Source organism: Anser cygnoides, chromosome 1, assembly GCF_040182565.1.
Source record: "Anser cygnoides isolate HZ-2024a breed goose chromosome 1, Taihu_goose_T2T_genome, whole genome shotgun sequence".
Lineage (NCBI taxonomy): Eukaryota > Metazoa > Chordata > Aves > Anseriformes > Anatidae > Anser > Anser cygnoides.
In genome coordinates this window covers 194,069,110-194,088,675 of record NC_089873.1, presented here as the reverse complement: position 1 = coordinate 194,088,675, position 19,566 = coordinate 194,069,110, and the positions used below count along the sequence as shown (strand labels likewise).

Genomic DNA, 19,566 nt, shown 5'->3' with positions numbered 1-19,566 from the left:
AGGCACCATTTGTCTCATGCCACCGCTGGGCTGTACCCTGTGGCAGGGCAGCCCTCAGCCCAGCGGGCACCATGTTCTCCCCGCTCCTCACCCACAGCCCTGTCATGGTGGCCAGGGGTGACATGTGAGCGACAGCCACGATGGCCAAAGGCACGGCGTCTGCTCGGAGTCTTTTCTTGTGACAGCCCGTGAATGAAGCGGGGAGGTGCTGAGCCTCACCAACCCATGGTGTCTTGCAAAGATTATGTTGCAGAGGCAAAATTAATTGCTACCATGGAAACGAGTGAAGAATGAGCAAAATGATTACAACTGGAATACCTATTTAACAAGTTAGTTATTCACACTGAACTTTTATTCCCTTCCTCTCCAAAATCAGATTTGTCTGAAACACCGAATACTCATCTTTCCTGTGAAAAAGAGACAGTTAAGGCCTTCTGGCAATTTATATTTATTAGAAGTCTCTATTTTTGTCTTCATCTAGTCACATAGCTTGGATCATCCACATATCTTCTGACTAAAACCCTGAAAACACAATGTCCAAGACTTCGGGAACACTTTGTATTTGACTAGAGCCAAGTAGAACGCATTACTAGATTACACATATGATCTTCGTTATCTGGGATATTTAGCATTTGGCACTGGCCCCTGGAAGATAACATGCCAGAGTCATCTACTGTGCACTAGGAGAAGAAAGAGTAGCCTCTCCATGAGCAGCACGACCCTACTTCTACCTACAGAACAAAAAAAAACACCTCAGAGATTTCTGAAATCCCCAGTCTATACCTTTAACTTCTTTGACTGTAAAACACGAATAATAAAATTGGGGAGGGCTGGCTTTTTAGGTATTTCCTTTTCAGGTTCTGCAAAGGTTTGTTCATAAAACCTTTTAAAAATGATACCTAATTTTATTTTAAAACCAGTCTTGCTTCCAGCTTACACCAAAATAATATCATAAAGGTGCTTAACTCTGTAATAAAGAGTAGTTTCATTACCGATTTTTTAATGTCTTTAGCATGCAGAGGAACATATCTATAAATGGTTATGAAGACTCAGATATGTAAAATTACATTACTAAGGCATATAAATAATTATATTGTTAAGCATGTAAAAATATCACTTTGGAAGATCTTGTGAGGCATGCATTAGCAAAAAGGAAGCTGCTAGCAACAGCAACACAGAATTTGGCTGTCCCTGTCATGTATCCTCCACGTGAACAGAGGTCTGCCAACACAGAGCAGAAACTTAGTAGCTTGGGCTGTCACATGTGAAAATTGTTTTGAGGGACAGCAGAACAAAGGCTGAAAATTTGGTTTGAAGTAAGTCTTTATTATTAATGTCAATTATTTTGAGAAGACAAGACCTAACGCTTAAAAATCAAGGCCTCAGACATTTCTGTTTCAAACCCGTAATTTGTGTTGCACTGAAGTATATCATTAAGTTGTGCAGTTTTCATTAAAGGACACCAAGAAAAAAGGAAAATTAAGAGGAAAATTACAACTGTGCAACAGGTCTAGGGCCAAATATAACTAACCCAAATCCTTTACTGATTTCATACATATTAATGGCTTTAAAAATCAGACTTTTTTTCTGCATCTGAGTATCAGCCCAGAAAAATATCAAAAGCTTACTTTTTTGGTATATTTCTAGAATAACTTTGTTCAAAGTGCTTCCAAAGAAGACATGGGATGATGTGAAACAGTCTTTGCATGCCTATTCATCACTACTTTGCGAGGAAAGATAAACTGTACAAAAAAAAAAGGAGCAAAACCAGGAGGCAATGAATAGCCTGCATATTTTCATCTGTTGGTAGTAAGGGCCTGAATTCCAGTATAATATCTATACTATTTACTATGTTCCCCTGCTGCCTACAGTTACAATCGAGTGAGATGGGGATTGCATGGTTGCACATCTGTACAAGACCATGACATTCAAAGTCATCTCAGAATTCCTCCACAGGCCAAGTTATCGTGTAGCTCCTTTTATATGGCTGATGTGGCAAGGCAAGATCTGTAAAGAAGGTCTAACTTTCATTAAACCAAATGGTATAGCAGGGGAAAAAGAAGACAAGCTTTTAAGCACACGAGACTTTCCAATTAGCTTCTCTTTCAGGACTGAAGAGCGCAGCGGAACAAAACAGTGTCTGCTTTTTCCAGCTAGATCTTCTTGTCTCACCTGCATCCTCCTGCTGTCACAGCTACAGCAATACTACCATTAAAAAACCTCAGTCCTCCGAATGCTGAAATAGCCATCTCCAGATGTCACAATGGTTTCTTTGAACAAACACCATTAATAAACTTTAAACTGCCCAAAGGTAGGTCTCAAATGGCTGCCACCACATTTTATGAAAATGCCCTGTATATAATCCAAGGGCACCTGACATATAAAATGGTATAAAAATACAAGCTGACTTGTGCTTCTAAGTATTTCCTGCCCTTTTAAACTTTGCACTTGTTCATTAATTTCAACAAATGTTGAGGTGAGCCAGCTGCTGAGGTGAGAGGATTCATATAAATCCCTCACAGATGTTTGCTAACTTCAGATAGGAGCTTTATTATCTACAAGTCATTAATCAACCATTAACAAGTAAGTGTTATGGAGTCCTGCTATTAAGGTTCACTGCCAGAGGAGAATAATGGATTTTGCAGGCTGGCTGTGTCTACAAGAAAGGGAACTAAGAGCTGAGACAGTTCTGAGATAAAACATTTGGAGGAGATTAGAAAACACGGGAAGTCATTTTGTTGCTCTCTAGCTTGCCTTAAGAGAAAGCACTTCACAGGAGTTAAGCATTTACACAACAAACTGAGGAGAAAGTTCAAGCTCATCCATCAGTTTAGTGATGAAGAGGAACGTGTTTTGCACAGCCAAACAAGGAAGTCAGGCATAGGTGAGAATTATTGCTCCTGCGAACAATAATAAACACTACATCATCCAACGTGTTAGTCTCTCACTGATAGACTTCAAAGCCACAAAATCACCTGCTCTGGCCTCCAGGGTCCTCAGACTTCACCAGGCACCTCTCACTAAGGTCACAGACTTCAGTTCAAAACAACAGGAGCAGCTAAACCGTGGCACGCCACAGGCAGAGGACAGGCAGGGCTGAGGCAGAATCCAACAGCTCTGGAAGTGGCAGGGTCTGTCAGGCAAAGCATTGCCCTTCCTGCAGAACAAGGCAACATTTCCCATTCTTCAGTCCTCTACACCACAAAGTTTCTGCCAACTGGTCTTACATAAAAAAGAAAAAAAAAAACCCTTCTGCACCCCAGATCTGGAAAGAATTTTGACCTGGACTATGTAAGCAAGACATACTTACACTTAAGAAACATTGTAAAATTCTTAGGTGCAAATTTACATGCGGAGTATTATCTCACTTAGAGGCTCTCCAGCTATGGCCAATTTCTGATACTTGTGGACCAAGCAATAAGACAACAACAAAAAAAGCAAAACTGAAGAGAAATGTTTATGTCTGAACCCCAGCAGGCAAATGATGAAGTTCTGAAATACGAATTATGAATATAGTTAATTTTTTTTTTTTTAGTATTGGCGACTGTCTTGAAGGGAATGTACTCCCTTCAAGAATGTATTAACAGCCTGAAGGGAAGACATTTGCCCCATCCCTGGAAGCGTTCAAGGCCAGGCTGGATGGGGCTTTGAGCAGTGTGATCTGTTGGGAGGTGTCCCTGCCCATGGCAGGGGGTTGGAACGAGGCGGTCTTTAAGGTCCCTTTCACCCCAAACCATTCTGTGATTCTGTGACTCTCTGTGCAGACACAGGCGTATAAACGGCAGGAAACCCTGAAGTCCAAGGGCTGAGGGATCCAATCTCTTGTCCTCTGTACCCTTCAGGTATTGCTGCTCCCTACAGTAAGAGTCCACCTCTAATTTCAGAACCTCAGTTATGAATGTGTGATCTATGCCCAAAAGGTGGTATCACAACTATGCACATTACAAATACAGTGAAGAAATTGTAGTAAACGGAAAATAAGTATGGTAGTACAGACAAACGAAACATTTCAATATTCCCATGAAGGGGTTAAAATACCTATTCGACTTATTTTAAAGACTTGGAAACAAAGTCGGAGAGAGGCCACGGAAGAAATTTTACAGCCAGAACCAGAACACATGTTGCTGGCTCTCGGTCCTATGCTCAGGCCACTAGACTACACAAAAAGGTGCAAACGCCTTTAGGAATTCATTTCTAAGTTTTCTCTTTCATGTCATAGCCAGTAAAAAGACCTGCAAGTAGTTTCAACTCATTTTCCTTCCCTATTTTGCAACTCTGATGTTTTCACAGAATACTTTCACAGGTTTCTGAAATACTGTGGAATTCTGTGTGATGACAAATATGAAACCAGGTATTGGTTAGATCAAACACAGAAAACTTTCCAAAGCTCACATACTGATTACTTAACACACCACAGTGTAGGAAAAAATATTCCTTACAAAGCCATACTTTAATTTCCCTCAATAATGTTTCTTAGTAAAGAGCCCTACACAGCTGGAAGCATTAACAGCCTACCAGATGGTTCACTTCTCGATAAACACTTATGTTTTGTAAGTTTAAAGTCTAATGAACTGTAGGTGCAGGAAGATAAAATTATGTATGCAGAGTGGTCCAAATGGCAGGTCAGGGGCCAGAGGCGGACAGTGGAAGAGCTCCACAGAAGCTCCCATTTCTGTGGTAGCTTTACATTGGGGTAGGAAGGGAGAAGAAATGGCTGATCCTGGCAGAAGACATGATGTGCTGAATGCTTCACACTTGCACATACCCACATACTCAGTCCTAGAAGCTCCTATGGGAGGACGGGAGTAGGTGGTGACCACCAGACCCTGGCCCACAGCATTGTCCTAAACCAGCCTGGGCTTCCAGAGCTCTGGAGAGACTGCATCATGCAGCAGATCCATGGCAGGAACTAAGCTCAAATTAAATGGTACAATCCCACAATAACCATGCCCGAGATATGCCTGGTACTGCATGTACAGCCAGCAAAACTCACTGACTCACCTTGAGACGGATCTAGATCTGTTAAGAGCTTTGACAAAGATCAAAGATGGTGCAGACTGGCGTCTTTGGGCCAAGCTCTTCATTTTCTGTTTGGAAAGAGAGACAAAATGAAATCATAGGTGAGATTGGGAACCATTAGTGCATGCATATGGACTTGTCGCAAACAGACTCCAATTTCAGGCCATGAGAAGAAAAGATAAGTTACTGCCATCAGAAAATTTGGGAGAGGAAAACGCTTGCAAAATATCACTTATTGAGAAAAATAGGAGCATGGCCAGGAAGCCCATGATACAGAAAAGTTGATCATTAGTGTCCATACAGAGATGCTTGAGGTATTGCATGCATGAAATAAACATCTAGAGCATTTCCTAAAACACTTTTTGACCCTTAAGAATCTATTGTACTTCAAGTGTATCAGGAATCCAGATGGTGATTCAAATTTCAAATGCTTGATACATTTCTGTGCCTGGTCTGACATATACCATAAATTAAGGTCTGAATTCTACCCCCCTAAGACTACCTGCTACACAGGGCTAAAAGTTTTTTCCAAATCTTTAGAGCTCTAAAGAGGTATGAACAGTTTTATTCCCTATTAATCTAACTGGAGCACTACCTCTCGTCTCTCGGTAGTCATTAATGACATTTTTTTCATTCCTGATCACGTATGGGACAAAATAGGGAAGTGAGAGGCAGGGCAGTTCTCAGAAGGCACAGAAAAATAGGAGGGAATAGGCAAAAGGAAGCACTCAAAGACGGAATGCAGCAGGAAAAAATAAAAATAAAAATAATAAAAAAAAACAAAGCACAGGTAAGAGATGAAAATATCAGTAGCTATCAAGGGAGTACGGATTCCCATTGAGTGAAGTTGAATACCGCAATAAAAATACCGAGCAAATAAACAATGCTGTTTTCCCCAGAGGCAGAAATTTTCGAAAGCATGTGCTGAAGACAGAAACACACATTGCCCTGAACACAAATGTATTCACCACCGTATTTTTTTCCCTTCTGCAGCCAGAAATAGGACTGAGGAGTCCTGGCCCAAACCCTGGAGCTGCTCTAGGAAGCGGTGGTGCAGCCTCCTGCTGCTGAGGTGCGTGACCTCTTCCTTCGCAGCCTCTCCACCAGGAGGACGGTTGTTACCTTATTTAGCTCAAATATTTTTCATAGTAAACCAGTGAACAAGAGGAATGAGGCTGAGCACCTCCCGAGACCCAGACAGACCGGTGTCCTGTGCTGTCCTCCATACCAGGCTGGGCACCGCCGGGAGCACACAAACAAACACGCCTCTGACAGTCACGAACTCACTGCTCGCGGCTAATCGCAAAGCAAGATTTTCTTCCTTTACAATAAATTTAACCACTGAATGCCAAGATGCCCAGTGCAATACATTAGGGAATGACTGATTTCTGCCCATTTATGCTCTGGACGTGGCACGCATTTTATTTGGGCAGGTGCACAGTAAGCTTCACTCTGAGGAAAGAAATTCTACAGCAATACGTGTTTTGCTTTGGACAAGTGTATTTCTTTTACTCATTGCAATGCATTTGTTAGTGTTGTTTGGGTTTTTTTGTTCCCCTTTGTTTATGTAGAGCACGCTTGTTTATTTTTTTAGATATTCAGTTGCATAAACTCAACTTTAATTTTAGTTCACCCTTAAAAATGATCCCCTCCTACCCATTTCTATCATCAAGAAATAACCTTCTCAAGACCAATAAATTAGGTCTCGTCTGGGACCCTTTAAATGTCTTCCATCCAAATGAAAGATTTCACCTAACCATCAGTTTTTGTAGGAGTTCATACAAAGCATCAACTCTCAGTCGGAAATTCACTGCAAGTCTCATTTTTGGGCAGGTGGCTTTCAGGGGGTGGTTCAAACTGGAGCATCTCAGCTCCTGTAAACACAGTGGGGCTTGGTGACTATTTCCAGAGATCTTACATACTTTGACTGCTCAGGTCTGAAAAGAAAGCCACTCAAAAAAATGCAGCATTTTGAAATCATAGAATCACTTAGGCTGGAAAAGTCCCTTCGGATCATCAAGTCCAACCATCAGCTAACACCAAGTCCACCACTTAAAACCTGTCCCTAAGCGCCTCATCCACACATCTCCTAAATACCTCCAGGGATGGCGACTCCACCATTTCCGTGAGCAGACCATTTCAACTCCTCAACACTCTTTCCATGAAGAAATCTTTCCTGATATCAATTCTAAACCTCCCCTAACACAACTTGAGGCCGTATCCTCACTTCCTTGGGATGTTTCCTAAATCTCTCTCAATTACGGCAATCTTTTTCATGGCTGGGCTAGCAGTGCTGCATAGCACCTGTGAAATTCCAGCCTTGACTTAAATATCTGAGGACTAAGGTAAAGCTTAGGACTACCACAAGTTTGACAACAGCTGATATGACCGGCACAGCCACAGACAGACCCAATGCAGGAGGGGATCCCAAGAGGTCTGCGATCCAGCAAGGTCTGTGTTACCTCCAAGCAGGAGATTCCACAGCCCTTCTGGGCAGCCTCTTAGTACAGACATAAGCTGTTAAGCAAAACTTTAAAAAAAAAAAAAGAGCATGAAAACATGAAAAAGATCACTGATGAGATTTGGAAAAGGAAAATTTTCACAGCAAAAATGAAGTGAGTCAGGTCAGCTGTATGCAAATAAAAACGTTACCCAGAGACATTAACTACAGAGATTGTTTATAACCTCTTTAATTAGGGGTTGTTTTGTTCTTATTTTGCCATGTACAGAGTCTGCGGGGTGAAAATACGAGTCCATCTTGATGACTTGACTTGATTTTATTTTGAGAAGGAAAAGGACAAATTCATTTTTGGCTAGGTTGGACCCACATGTCTGCTCCCCTCCGTTTCCCCGCTGCTACATGTGCAAGGATGTCCCCCTGGCAATGTGGAGAGGAGCAGACACATCCTGGACAGCTGCAGTGAGAGCAGATGTTTGGGAGCAAAAGGAGATGCAATGATCAAGTATCGAAGCATGGGACACTGAGAAGCATTTCACAACGTGTCCCACATCATAACCTCCTATTTTTTCATGTAAATATTAGAAAGGCCAACACGGGGAGAAATCCTCATACTTGCTGGTTGAGTCACAGCCATGTGAAATGTATCATAAAATCAGGATCCATAATGAATGTTTACAGTGTGCCAGATGCAAAGATGATAATCTTGTATCGGCCGGAACAAACCAGAGTTATCTTTGCCTTCCTCACGTCCAAAAACTTCAGTTCTCTCCCCCCTCCCCTTGAGTTCAGGTTTAACTTCATACTTTCTGCATTTCTGCTGGTGGTTGCCTCGATTCCTTTTTTAACTGAAACAAAAGGGTTTGCTTTTGTGGTTGTAGGACTGGGGGTACGCTTCAGCGTTTGGCTAGTTTCTCGTCTGGTGTAAACAGATGTAGGGCTATAGATTTCAAAAGAATGAGCTTACACCAGATAACGATCAGACCTATGCTCTGAACCACTATTTTGTAAACTCTGGTGGTAGGTGGTTTATGAGCAGATCAGCCCACCGTGCTGAGGACAGTAACCTCGCAAACCATGACTGGGAACCATGCTGTCTCTGCTCATGAATCAGAGCCCTTCTGGGGAGCAGGGTTAAAGCAGAACTTCCGCAAGTATCTCACAGGTCGGTGGCTGCAGGAATAATCTACTTCTGACTGCCTATATCCAGCTAATTTGGCTAGCAGTTGAAGTGGATACTGATATTGTATGGAATTTATGTAAATGAATATATCTGAGGTGGGATATTAATCCCCACTCCACAAAAAAGGAAGCAGCAGCATCTGCGTGCTGCCTTTAAAAAAGCATCAAACTGAAGATAAAGCACTCCCTTGTGATTTGTGTACATCACTTAACCACGTTAAGCTTAGAAGGAGAATGCCAGAACATAAATAAAATAAAGAACGCATGAAAAAAATGAGTGGCACTTACTATTTCTTTTGTGGTGAAAAACAACTTAGGAACCAGATACGGAGCGTTTATGACATTTTGCAAGTATCCAGAGCAGCAAAACTCTGTGCAGCCACCCTGCTGCAGCTACTGCAGAGGTGTAGGAGGTAGGAGGTAGGCATGGGCAGGAGAACACGGGGCTGCTGTGCTGTGCTGGGCTTCCCCAGCAGCACAGCACCCATCCTGCCGGGTTGTTGCACATGGCCAACACACAGGAGGATTCCCCCCACCCAGCTTCAGCCTTGCACACCTGAGCCACCCGCTCCGTGCTCCTCTTCTTGTCCCCAGAGAGAAAAGGACACATTCAGTTCACCTGTCCTGCTTTGTTCGTTAAGATGAAACGAGTCTTGAACTAGAAGTGCCGATTTCCTCCACCCACTGCAAAAGAAAACTAAGGCGACCAACGGGGCTGAATTAATCAGCTCAATCCTCTCTTTGCTATCTGAGTAAAGGACAGGGAGCAGAAGAATTTGTGAGCTTAACTCCATACAGAACAATTGTCCTCTTAGTGAAGGGCTTGAGTTAAGGATGAAGAAATGGTTTTACCTGTATGATATGTAAGAGGTTCATACAAGAAATAGTTGAAGAAGGCATTCGGCTCCTAACTGACAGGTGGACGCAGCAGAAATGCCTCCTCAGCAGTTTGCAGACACCCTTGCTAAAAGCCTCCCCAGAGATGAAAGGATTTCAGGCTCCTGATTTACAGGCTCGCTCCAGAAGTGGGTCAAGGCTGGGCCATGTGCCTGGGTCATTTAACCGGGTGACAGGGACAGCACCCAGATGTACTCAGGATTGCGCTCAAGTGGCTAAGCTCTCCCTCCCGCTGCTTTATTTTTCTAATAAAAAGAAGTCCGATTTTAACAAAGCCTGCTCTATAAAACTATCTAAGTTAATAACCATGAGGGATTTCACCCATGCAAACTCTGTTCTTGTTGTCTGAGCAACAAAACAGATCCCTGAGACGCGTTTCTGGTTCAGCTAGACAGGAACCAAAGCGCAGAACACAACCCTTTACAGAAACCCGCACAACAAAGTTCAGCTCACTGCTTGACAAACATTGAAAAAACCAACGCAATCCTCATCAGCCGGGAGGTAATTTTCCAAGACAAGTGGGCATCACTCTCTCCCCTGTATCGCTGGGCTTCTTACGAGAGGCAATAAATCCCTTCTTCCTCCACGCCATAATCCAGCGGTTGTTAGACTCATGGTGTATGGCTGCCTAAAAATACCAGAAATAACAAGAATCTCTTATTCTTGGACAGAGCAAGAAATGGCCCTACAGTGACCTGTAACATTCCTGAGCCCTTATAAAGAGGGTGAGAAGATGGCTGCGTGTGCACCGCTGGCTCAAGCGGCCGAACGTGTGCCTGTGTGCCCGGGAGACGGCCAGGTCCCGCGGGGAGCCCATTTACCATCACCGCAGAGCAGGTGACAAAACTATGTGCTTGTGTTTATGCTGGCAGGATGCTTCTACTTACAAGGACTTTCCTAAAAAGAAAGCCATTCCGGATGGAGAAAATGATGGCAGGGAGGAAAGAGCTACCAAGAGAGGGGAAGAAAACACCGCTGATCACGGACCAGCAGCTGCTGGAGAGCATGGGGCAGATGGAGACCAAAGGTGGAAAGAAAAACCTGATGAAAGAACCTTCAAGTAAAAGAAAAAGAAACATCTCACAAAGGATGCTAAACCTTGGAAGCCTGGATGTAGATGTGTTGGAAGGATCTCAGCCTTCATTAAGGGCAGGAGATGTGGAAGACGACTACGAACGTGGATGAAGGCAGTGCTGAGCATTTAGCCTGGGGGTCCTGCTGGCAGCTGCCCTGCGCCCGCTGCTCAGACCTGAGACTTTGCCTGTGGTGGCCGTGATGGAGCCCAGGTTTTCCTTCCGAGCCTCACAAAGCAGGAGCGTTAACACAGAGACACGATTCGGCCCCGGTTTCTGTGCAGCAAGGCCTTCTTTGGAGCAGTGACAGAGGGAGCAGATTCCCCCCTCTACACACGGATACTTCAAGCAGCGTTAAGTAAAGAGACAACGATGTGCTACATGCAGTTCTTGGGTGCTGGCTTCTACATGGCATGCTAGGTCCCTCTCCTTCCTACTGCCATCATGTGGGACTAAAACAAAAAACAGAAAACCGAGACCAAGAAACATAAGAGCTAGAACACATTGCTTTGTGCATTACCTTCAATTTCTCTCGTGGACAGACAGAGGAGGGATGGCTATTTCTAGTTCTGAACTGAAAACTGAAGCAGCAGCACCAGGCACATCACAGAAAGCGATCACAAGTCAGCACAGCCTGCCGAGGTCGTTCCATCCTAAGGACCTTACATGGATGAATTCATTAAAACAGGGGGGTTTTCTGTCCTCGTCAGAGATGCCACAGCGTATGTCCGCAGGATGACAGGAATCGTCCGATGTCCAACACATCACAGAAGCGATCCTGGAGAACTGAGACTTCTGGCACTGCGTGGTGTGATTTTGACCACAAGCCCCCCAAATCCTCGGCCAGGAGCAGAGCAGAGAGGACAGATGCTCACAGGAAGGAGCAATCTCAGCCTTAAGGAGCTTTACATCAAAAACATATATATAAGGGCATGAGAGCCAGGTGTCATCAAGCGTAATGGCAAATACACACTTGATTCATCTTCGCAGGGTAAGACAAAGAAGAGGATGAAGATTATGTATGATTGCCTTTTCTCTTCCAATTCAATTTGCTTGAATTTTATCCATTTAGTACACCATCAGGAAAACAAGTTTCCTTTTCCTGACAGCAAACTGCTGCCCTATGTGTGACCAGGATCACAAAGAAAAATACTTTTATGGTAATAGAACCACATTTTAAGCCTCAAACAACAAATAGGGTTGTACAAAACGGTTAACTTTTTGTACACACTGTATGAGTAAATATAAAGAACTGCGGAGCCTCACAAAAATTGTAAGTAGTCACTTGAAATTTTCAAGGAGGCAGCAAAAAATCCTAAGAGCGATTGCTTATGTTAACAAATATTGTCTTGTGTAAAATATGCGGCATTGGATGGAATCTAACCCCTCTGTGAAGGGAGAAGTGAAACACCAGAAACTTATAAATACAGTTAAATGACCACAGCTGTTACTGCTGACACAGATATACTGGCATAAAAGACATGCTGAATAGTTTGTTTTGATAAATCTGTAGAAATAAGCTCTATCAGTAAAATCACTCTTACTCACGTTACTTCAGCCCACTTCAGAGTTGCATCAATTTACTGGTACTGGTTACTAAACCAAACAGCCAGTACAAAACTTCTCTGTGGGCCAACCGAGCATTGTCCAGCAACCCCAGTAAGTCCAGTAAAGGAGGGGAATCTGGCCGAGAATTTTCCAAAAGCATTCACTAAGACGCTGGACTTCAATGTCACGTTTCAGCAGGGTGTCTCGAATGCCTTACAAGCGTTTAACAGGGAGAACCTCCCAGCGTGCGTGAGGCATGCTAGCAGTGCAGACCGCTCTGCACAGAAAGGAAGTGTTCCCCCAAAAAATAGTCTAACCGGGCACACAAAATACATGAAGTGAGTCCTAGACAATTCCTATCTCTTGGTCTTGTGATGAGATCAAGCATGTGATCCTTCAGCTTTGTTTTGACAGCCAAGTGGAAGATAAAATAGGAATTCAGACGACCACAGAACAACGCAGCAAATCTCAGCGAAAGAAATTTAATTTGGCAAAGGCATAGCCGCAATAATAAAAAGGGAGAAAGGTTTGGTGGCCGCTCACCGTGCTGTATTTGGGGGCGTTTGTGTCAGAACGCAGAACAGCGTTAAACACATATTTTCAACAGTATCTTTCACCTTGCCATGCTGTGTCACCAGGATCAAAGCTGATCTCTTGCCAACACGTCCCTCCATACAACTGCACGGACCCACACCAGCAGTGCAATCTCTCCTGCCATAACAAAGACTTGCAGGATTGTCAAAAAGTGTGGTGCCTTGGCACCGTGCGGGAGTCAAAACAGGGGTATTCAGAGAGACTTGGGGGCCTTAGTAAAGAAAAAAAATACTCAAACTGCCATTGAGATCCAGCTTCAAGCCCAACGTTGAACAAGCAAAAAGGCAGGAAGCTTCCACCCCGGTGAGGCGCAGAAAGGTGGTTTGCTGGGATGCTCACGGGAGCACCAGGACCGTGCGGAAGCATCGGGGGGCTGGGCTGGGCTGGCTGCACGCCGCTGGGCAGGAAGGTTTCCAAACGTCCCCCCGCCGCCTCTGCCTGCACGCCGAGGAATTCCAAGAGGGCTGCCAAGATCCGTAAAAAGTAACATCCCCGCTCCCCTGTCAGCGCTGGCGAAAACAAGGTCTGCGTTCCTTCGGCGGGAGCAGGAACAGGAAGCTCGAGTGCTGCCATCAGTACTTGTCCTCAACGCCGGATCCCAAAGCAGACCTCGTAAGAAAGCAATTTCATCTTCACAGCACTCGAGCATCCCTTCTCGTTCCAGGTGGTGTCTGGCATCGGGGCAGCAAGGTACACGGCACTCGGTCCTCAGCAAAAATCAAAGCAGTGGAAGAAGGAAAATCAAAGCCACGCGTGTAGCTGTCTCAAATTAGACTGCAGGATCAGAGAGGGTGAGCATCCTCTCCGCCGTTTCCTCCAGCCAGGCAGCAGAAGACACTCCACCACTTTGTGCAGGTGCACTGCCCTCCCTCTTCAGAAACCTATCGGGTACGAACCGCGGCACCGCGTGGCACGAGCCTTGGCTGTCCAGGCAAACATTTCACAGCGATCTCTGCCCTGGGCAGGTTGGACGCCGCGTGCCTTGGTGGGACACGGCACACACGGACACATCCCAAGGAAATTCACAGCGTCGCCTCCCAGCCCAAATTGATGCTCTGGAGGAGGAGGAGAGGGACCGGGACCCCCCCCGGGCACCGCAGCGCCCCAGCCAGCCAAGCCCCGGGCACCGCTCGGCAGCAGGGCTGGACACAAGCTCAGCCTCTGCTGCCACACATCCTAAATTCATGCCATCAGGTGGAGGGATTTAAGAAAGGACACTGTCACCTGGCCACTCGTTCTAATCCTGCCAGCATATTCGGCAGCCAGCGGCACCGTACTCCCCTAAAGACAGGCAGTGCCTGGAATTAAACGGCACAATTGGTGCGGGAAGGCACCCGGCTCCACCTCGGGTAGAAAAACACTACAGCACTCGCTATAAACCAAGGGGAGAAAAGAGTTCATGTTCGACACAGTGGGAAGAATGTGCTTGTTACAGCTCGCTCCTTCCCGCAGCGTGCACGGCACAAGCGAGCACCCGGCTGCGTGCAGGAGCGAGCGTTTCGCACTTGGCCGTGTCGGATGCCGCCACGCCACCCATCACGCAGATTTTACAACCAGCTTCGGATTTGGGACGGCGCTCGTTTTCGATCTGGGAAGCCGCTCGTCCATTTCTCTCCCCCAAAGCACGTGTGGGAGCACCCAGCACCCCCCCGGCCCCAGCCAAACCCTTCCCCGGCCCCCCGGGACATTCCACCATCACCCCCCGGGGCTCCCCTGGACGACCCCCCCGCAAACCCCATCCCTGCCACGCATCCCCACCGCAACACCTGCACCCCGCAGAGCCCCCTTCCCCAGCCCGGCCCCGCACCAGAACCCCCCCGGCTCGCCTCGGGCTGCACCCCGGTCACCCCACAACCCCTTCCGCAGCCCCCCCAAGCCCCCACCGGGGCTGCCCACCCGGAGGAGCCCCCCAGCTCCCCAGGAGCTCCCAGCACCGCCGGGATCCTCCTGCAGCGAGCTCTCCCGGGGACACCCCATCCCCATCCCCACCTCCCCCGACGCCCCCCCCCCCCAAACTGCCCGCCGAGGGTCCCCGGTGGGGCACCGGCACCGCGGGGGCGAGGCAGGCACCACCACCGGCCTCACCTTCTTGCTGTCGGCGGCGGCGAAGCCCCTGCCCTCGCCGCTCACCGAGGCCGAGCGGGCCGGCCCGAGGTGCTCCTGCTGGGGGGACATCGCGGCCATGCGGCCCCCCGCCGCCGCCCCCGCCCCGCCGCCGCCGCCCGCACCATGGACAGGGCGCGCCACCGCGGGACACGCCCCCGGCAGGCCACGCCCCCTCTGACCACGCCCACACGAAGCCACGCCCCCCTCCGGCCTCTCCCCCCCCCCACTACTGGGGGGGGTTGAGGCGCATGCGCCCCGCTGGGAAGTGGGGAAGGGGAGGGGGGGAGTGAACTCGTGGTGCGCGTGCGCGGTGTGGGGCTGAGGGGAATTGGGGGGGGGGGTTGGGGGGGGGGGATGTGGGGACCCCGGGTCAGCCCCCCCGGCTCCAAGCGCCCTGCACAAGGCAGGGACCCTCCAGAGACATGGCGTGGGGGTGTCCCCGCTGGAGGGGCAGGAGGCGGGGGGGGGGCTGGGGTACTGCCCTGGGGGGGTGAGGGGTGCTGAGGGGGTCCTGGGGGGTGCTGAGGGGTGCTGGGGGTATTTAGGGGGTGCTGAGGGGTGCTAGGGGGTGCTGAGGTGTCCTGAGGGGTACTAGGGGGTGTTGAGGAGATGCTAGGGGGTGCTGAGGGGATGCCTAGGAGGTGCTGAGGGGGTGCTGAGGGGTGCTGAGTAGGTGCTGGGTGGGTGCTGAGGGGTTCGAGGGGGTGCTTAGAGGGTGCTGGGGGCTGCTAAGGGGTGCTGAGGGGTCCTGGGGAGTGCTGAGGGGTGCTAGAGGGCGTTGAGGAGGTGCTAAGGGGTACTGAGGGGTGCTAAGAGGTGCTGAGGGGGTGTTGGGGGGTTCTAGGGGATTCTGAGGGGTGCTAGGGGGTGCTGAGGGGATGCTAAGGGGTGCTAGGGGGTACTGAGGGGGTGCTAGGGGTACTGAAAGGTGCTAGGAGGTGCTGAGGGGTGCTAGGTGGGTGCTGAAGGGGTACTGAGGGGTGCTAGGGGGTGCTGAGGGGATGCCTGGGTGGTGCTGAGGGGTGCTAGGGGGTGCTGAGGTGGTCCTGGGGGTTGCTGAGAGGTGCTGTCATGCTCCAGAAGGCCACCAGCGACCCGTTGGAAGCGAGTGGATGGCACTGGCCCAAGGGCAACCATGTGGGAATGGGCTCTGAGTAAATCCCGTCTGGCAGCTGGGAGGAGGCGTGCTGGTGGTAGGGGCGGTGAGGCCGTGGAGGAGCTCTGTCACATCCTGCCTTTCTCCACGTTGGGAGGTGGAATTTTATCTCCTGCCTTTGCGGTGGGTACAGGCTCTGCGAGCGTTTCCTCCTGTGCTGAACACCAAAAAAAAGGTAGAAAAAGAGAGGCCCTGCCATCTCACGTGCAGCTGTTCCCATCTCCCACCTTCCTTCTGTACCGGGACTCGGTCCGGCTCCGTAAGGTCACTTCTCCTCTGGATCAGCTCCCGCCAGGTTCTCCTGGATGCACAAATGCCCATGGCAGCGGCCACTCTTGCCATGTACGCCTGAAACAGCGGGGAATGGCGATGTTTGGTGTCACCTCGCGTGGCCACCTTGGCGGGTTGTGAAGGCCCAGCAGCTCCACGGGACAGCGCTTCAGTGCTCCCATCACTGAGATCGATGTGGGCACCTGCCCTCTGCTTGCACCCTGCTCTCTGCGAGTCAGGGGAATCGTGTAATGGAAAGCGAAGGGAAGATGAAATATTAACGCCTGGGATGCAGCCTGAGTGCTGCTGCCTCCTCTGCAGAAGCACTGGGCTTTCCCACATCCACCTCTTCGCTGTTCCTCATCACCCTTTGCAAAAAAAAACGAGCCATAGACATTTATAAGCACTTGGGTGCTCGGTGATAGCTCTTGGATGTCACCATGCTGGTGTGTTGGGGCTCAGAAAGCCCCATGGGCTGCCCCGAATGTCCTCATGGAGGAGAAGTAGACAGCTAGGGCAGAGGTGTGTGCGCACCATGTATGTAGCCGAGCCATTTCCCGCTCGTTGGATTTGTATGCTCTTTCATCCGACGTGACAAAACCTTGGCGGCACCCAGCCTGACACATCCGATGCCGGGGCAGGTCCCGGCGTGGCTGCGAGAGGGCTGAGGAAAGATTTGTCAGGGGAGGGAGGAGGCTGCGCGCTCTGTCTATTCCAAGCCCAGGATGCATTTAGCGATTTGGCACCCTGCTCCCCAGAAACGTTTGCAAGTGATGATATTCTCGGTGATGGTTTGGAAATTAGGCTGTGAGTATATATTTATTTTGCAAAGGAAATGTTACATAAGCTTTCCTAAACGCTCGCACGTGCTTTTGAGGTGTTCTTTTATCTAATCCCGCAAGCGCATTTCCTACGATGTTTGTTGAACGCTGACTCTTTCACCTGCTCACCAAGATAAATAGACTAAAATCCTGCCGTTCGGTTAAGCAAGATCAGAGAAGAAGCTTCTTTGTGCACCGTGAACGCAGACATACAGCCGTAACGTAGCATTTGCCACGTGCTAACTTTTGCACACCTTCAGTTAATTTGCTGTGCCAGGAAAGTGCCCGGGAACCTTAATCCATCCCTGTGTGCAGAGGACGGGTGGGAAAAGCCCTGGCTCCCCCTCGCTGCTTGTCGGGGCTGTGGATGATGCCGTGGGGATGCAGCAACACCCGTGGGTGCAGAGCCAAAACTCTTTGTCCCTGCTCGCCTGCAGCAGTGCTCGGATGTGTAATTGCACCAAGCCACCCTTAAACTGCACCGACTGCCATCAGCACCAGCCAAAAGCCTGCGGGAGCCCTGCCCCGAGAAGTGCAAGGCTCAGAAAATAACATGCATGCTCATAGAGAGATTTTCTTTCTGTTGCCTTGGCCACAGTATTAGAAGAAAAACACTGTGGGGATAAAGGGGGGATTGGGACGGAGAAATATATGGGTGTAGCAGGGAAATCGCGTTTGTGCACGAGACACGGGAGAATTACTCGAGGGCAAGCCCATCCAGATGGAAATGCAAGCCCTGTAAATCTGCCACGTTAGGGAAAACCGCAGCGAGCTGTTAGCAAACGCTGGGTGCGGGGACTGCTGCTGCCTCCAGGTTTTATGAGCTTTCCACGCACGTTAGCACCAGCAGAGGTTCCCTTCCAAGAAAATCACGGCATCCGAGGAGCCACGGTAGGCGAGGAGCGAGCGAGCTGTACTTAACTTGCACTGGATAAATACAATTCCCCCAAATCTGCCCCAGAAGGATATATTTTCCTGAATACTAATTTTATGAAACCCACAAGTGCCTCGTGCAATTAAAGCCACGCAGCAGAGCAGAACTGGAAACTCCAGAGGCAATTACACGTACAGTGAGATCCGATGCAACAACTTTCTGTTCTGATAACCTAATACCTCGAATCCAATGCTGCTCGTGTATTATGAGCAGCTAAAAATAGGGCTGTGTCCTGGACAGGCAGGAGCCACGCTGAGGGAGAAAACCTGAGCAGAAAGAAAAAGCTGGAGGAGAACAGGATGGGTGGCTTAACAGCTTCACATCTTCCTCAACTTGGAGCAGTCCAGCTGGTTCCTGGTGTAAATTAGAACATCCCTTGGGAACACTGGCTAGAAGGCATTGCCTTCTTTTTCTGGAATTCAGCACAGCAGCTTTGGGGGCAGGTGGGAAGCCTTCACTGCTCATCTTCACGGGATTTGCTGCTGCTCCATGCCAAAGAGGTTGTGGTAAGCAAAAAGCATCCTCCACGCGCCGTGGTCCCTGAGAGTCTGGACAGAAGAAAGCCCAGGAACCAAGCCCTGTCCTTCCCTTTTGATAGTAGCTTGCTAATAAAATCATTAAATACTATATGAGTAATTGCTAAGTGCTATTCACTAATGTCCCGGGATTCAAGCCATGGCGGTTATTAACACTTCGTGCACGTAGGTTGATGTTAACAGAAAATACCCCGTTCTGTCCCTTCCCGAGGTTGCAGAGATTTTCCAGTTTCGGGCTTTGATTTCAGGGCCAGTGGCCAGCTCAAGCCGTCCTCCCATGGCCGCAGCTGCTGCCCAGACACGAGGAAGGGCTGTCACAGCCTGGCCTCGCGCAGGAACCCACCGCCCATCCCGCTGGCTTTTAATATCCACTTCAGCCTTATTACATATGCCGTGTGAAACTCAGCCCAGCGCATCAAAGAGAAGTCTGCCTTTGAAGGGCTGCATGTTTCCTGCATGCAAATGCAGCTCTGATTTAATTAAGCTTGATTTTGTAATCGGCGTAGTTGAACTGGTGCAATTCTTGTGAGCAAATACGGCTGGCACAAGCTCCTCGGCGTGCGTACGGCCTCATGTCAACACCACCCATCAGTGAGTGACACTGGATTTTCCTACCGTTCATCCTGTCCCTATTTTTCCTGTATCTTACTTCTGATTTTTATGCTTTATTTCCTTCATTCGTATTAATAGTCTCATAGGTTGTTTATATTTTGTTTCTCCGCATTGAAGGTTTCCTTGCGGTCATTTTCCAGAGCTCAGCCTTTCAATTGCAAATTGCGAGGCAAAATTAAAAGTCGCTAACTGGAGAGGCCTCGCTCAGGAGCAAAGTATTAGACATGAAAGGACAGCATTGCATTTAAGATAAGGCCTGATCTCTTCCCTTTGTGGGCAACATTTCCGAACTAAATCTGAGCACTCGCTCTTGGAGCTGTTTAGCTTCTCAGCTGGGTGGGCAGCGATGGAAATACCCAG

General features: G+C 48.4%; 1 protein-coding gene across 3 annotated transcripts in view; it reads right to left on the bottom strand.

Moving 5' to 3' along the window:
- ARHGAP20 (Rho GTPase activating protein 20) overlaps positions 1 to 15,014 on the bottom strand; it is a 61,917-nt gene extending 46,903 nt beyond the window's left edge. The window contains exons 1-2 of one of the 3 annotated variants that reach the window (XM_066989805.1): positions 14,857 to 15,014; positions 5,002 to 5,087 (exon numbers count right to left, since the gene is read on the bottom strand). In XM_066989805.1, the coding sequence (XP_066845906.1) occupies positions 5,002 to 5,087; positions 14,857 to 14,955 (185 nt within the window). In that variant the 5' untranslated portion in view covers positions 14,956 to 15,014. Of the gene's footprint in view, positions 1 to 2,975; positions 3,082 to 5,001; positions 5,088 to 12,177; positions 12,197 to 14,856 lie in introns of those variants that run through there. The other 2 variants (XM_066989806.1, XM_066989807.1) reach the window with 2 other exon arrangements.
- Between the last annotated feature and the right edge of the window lie 4,552 nt (positions 15,015 to 19,566).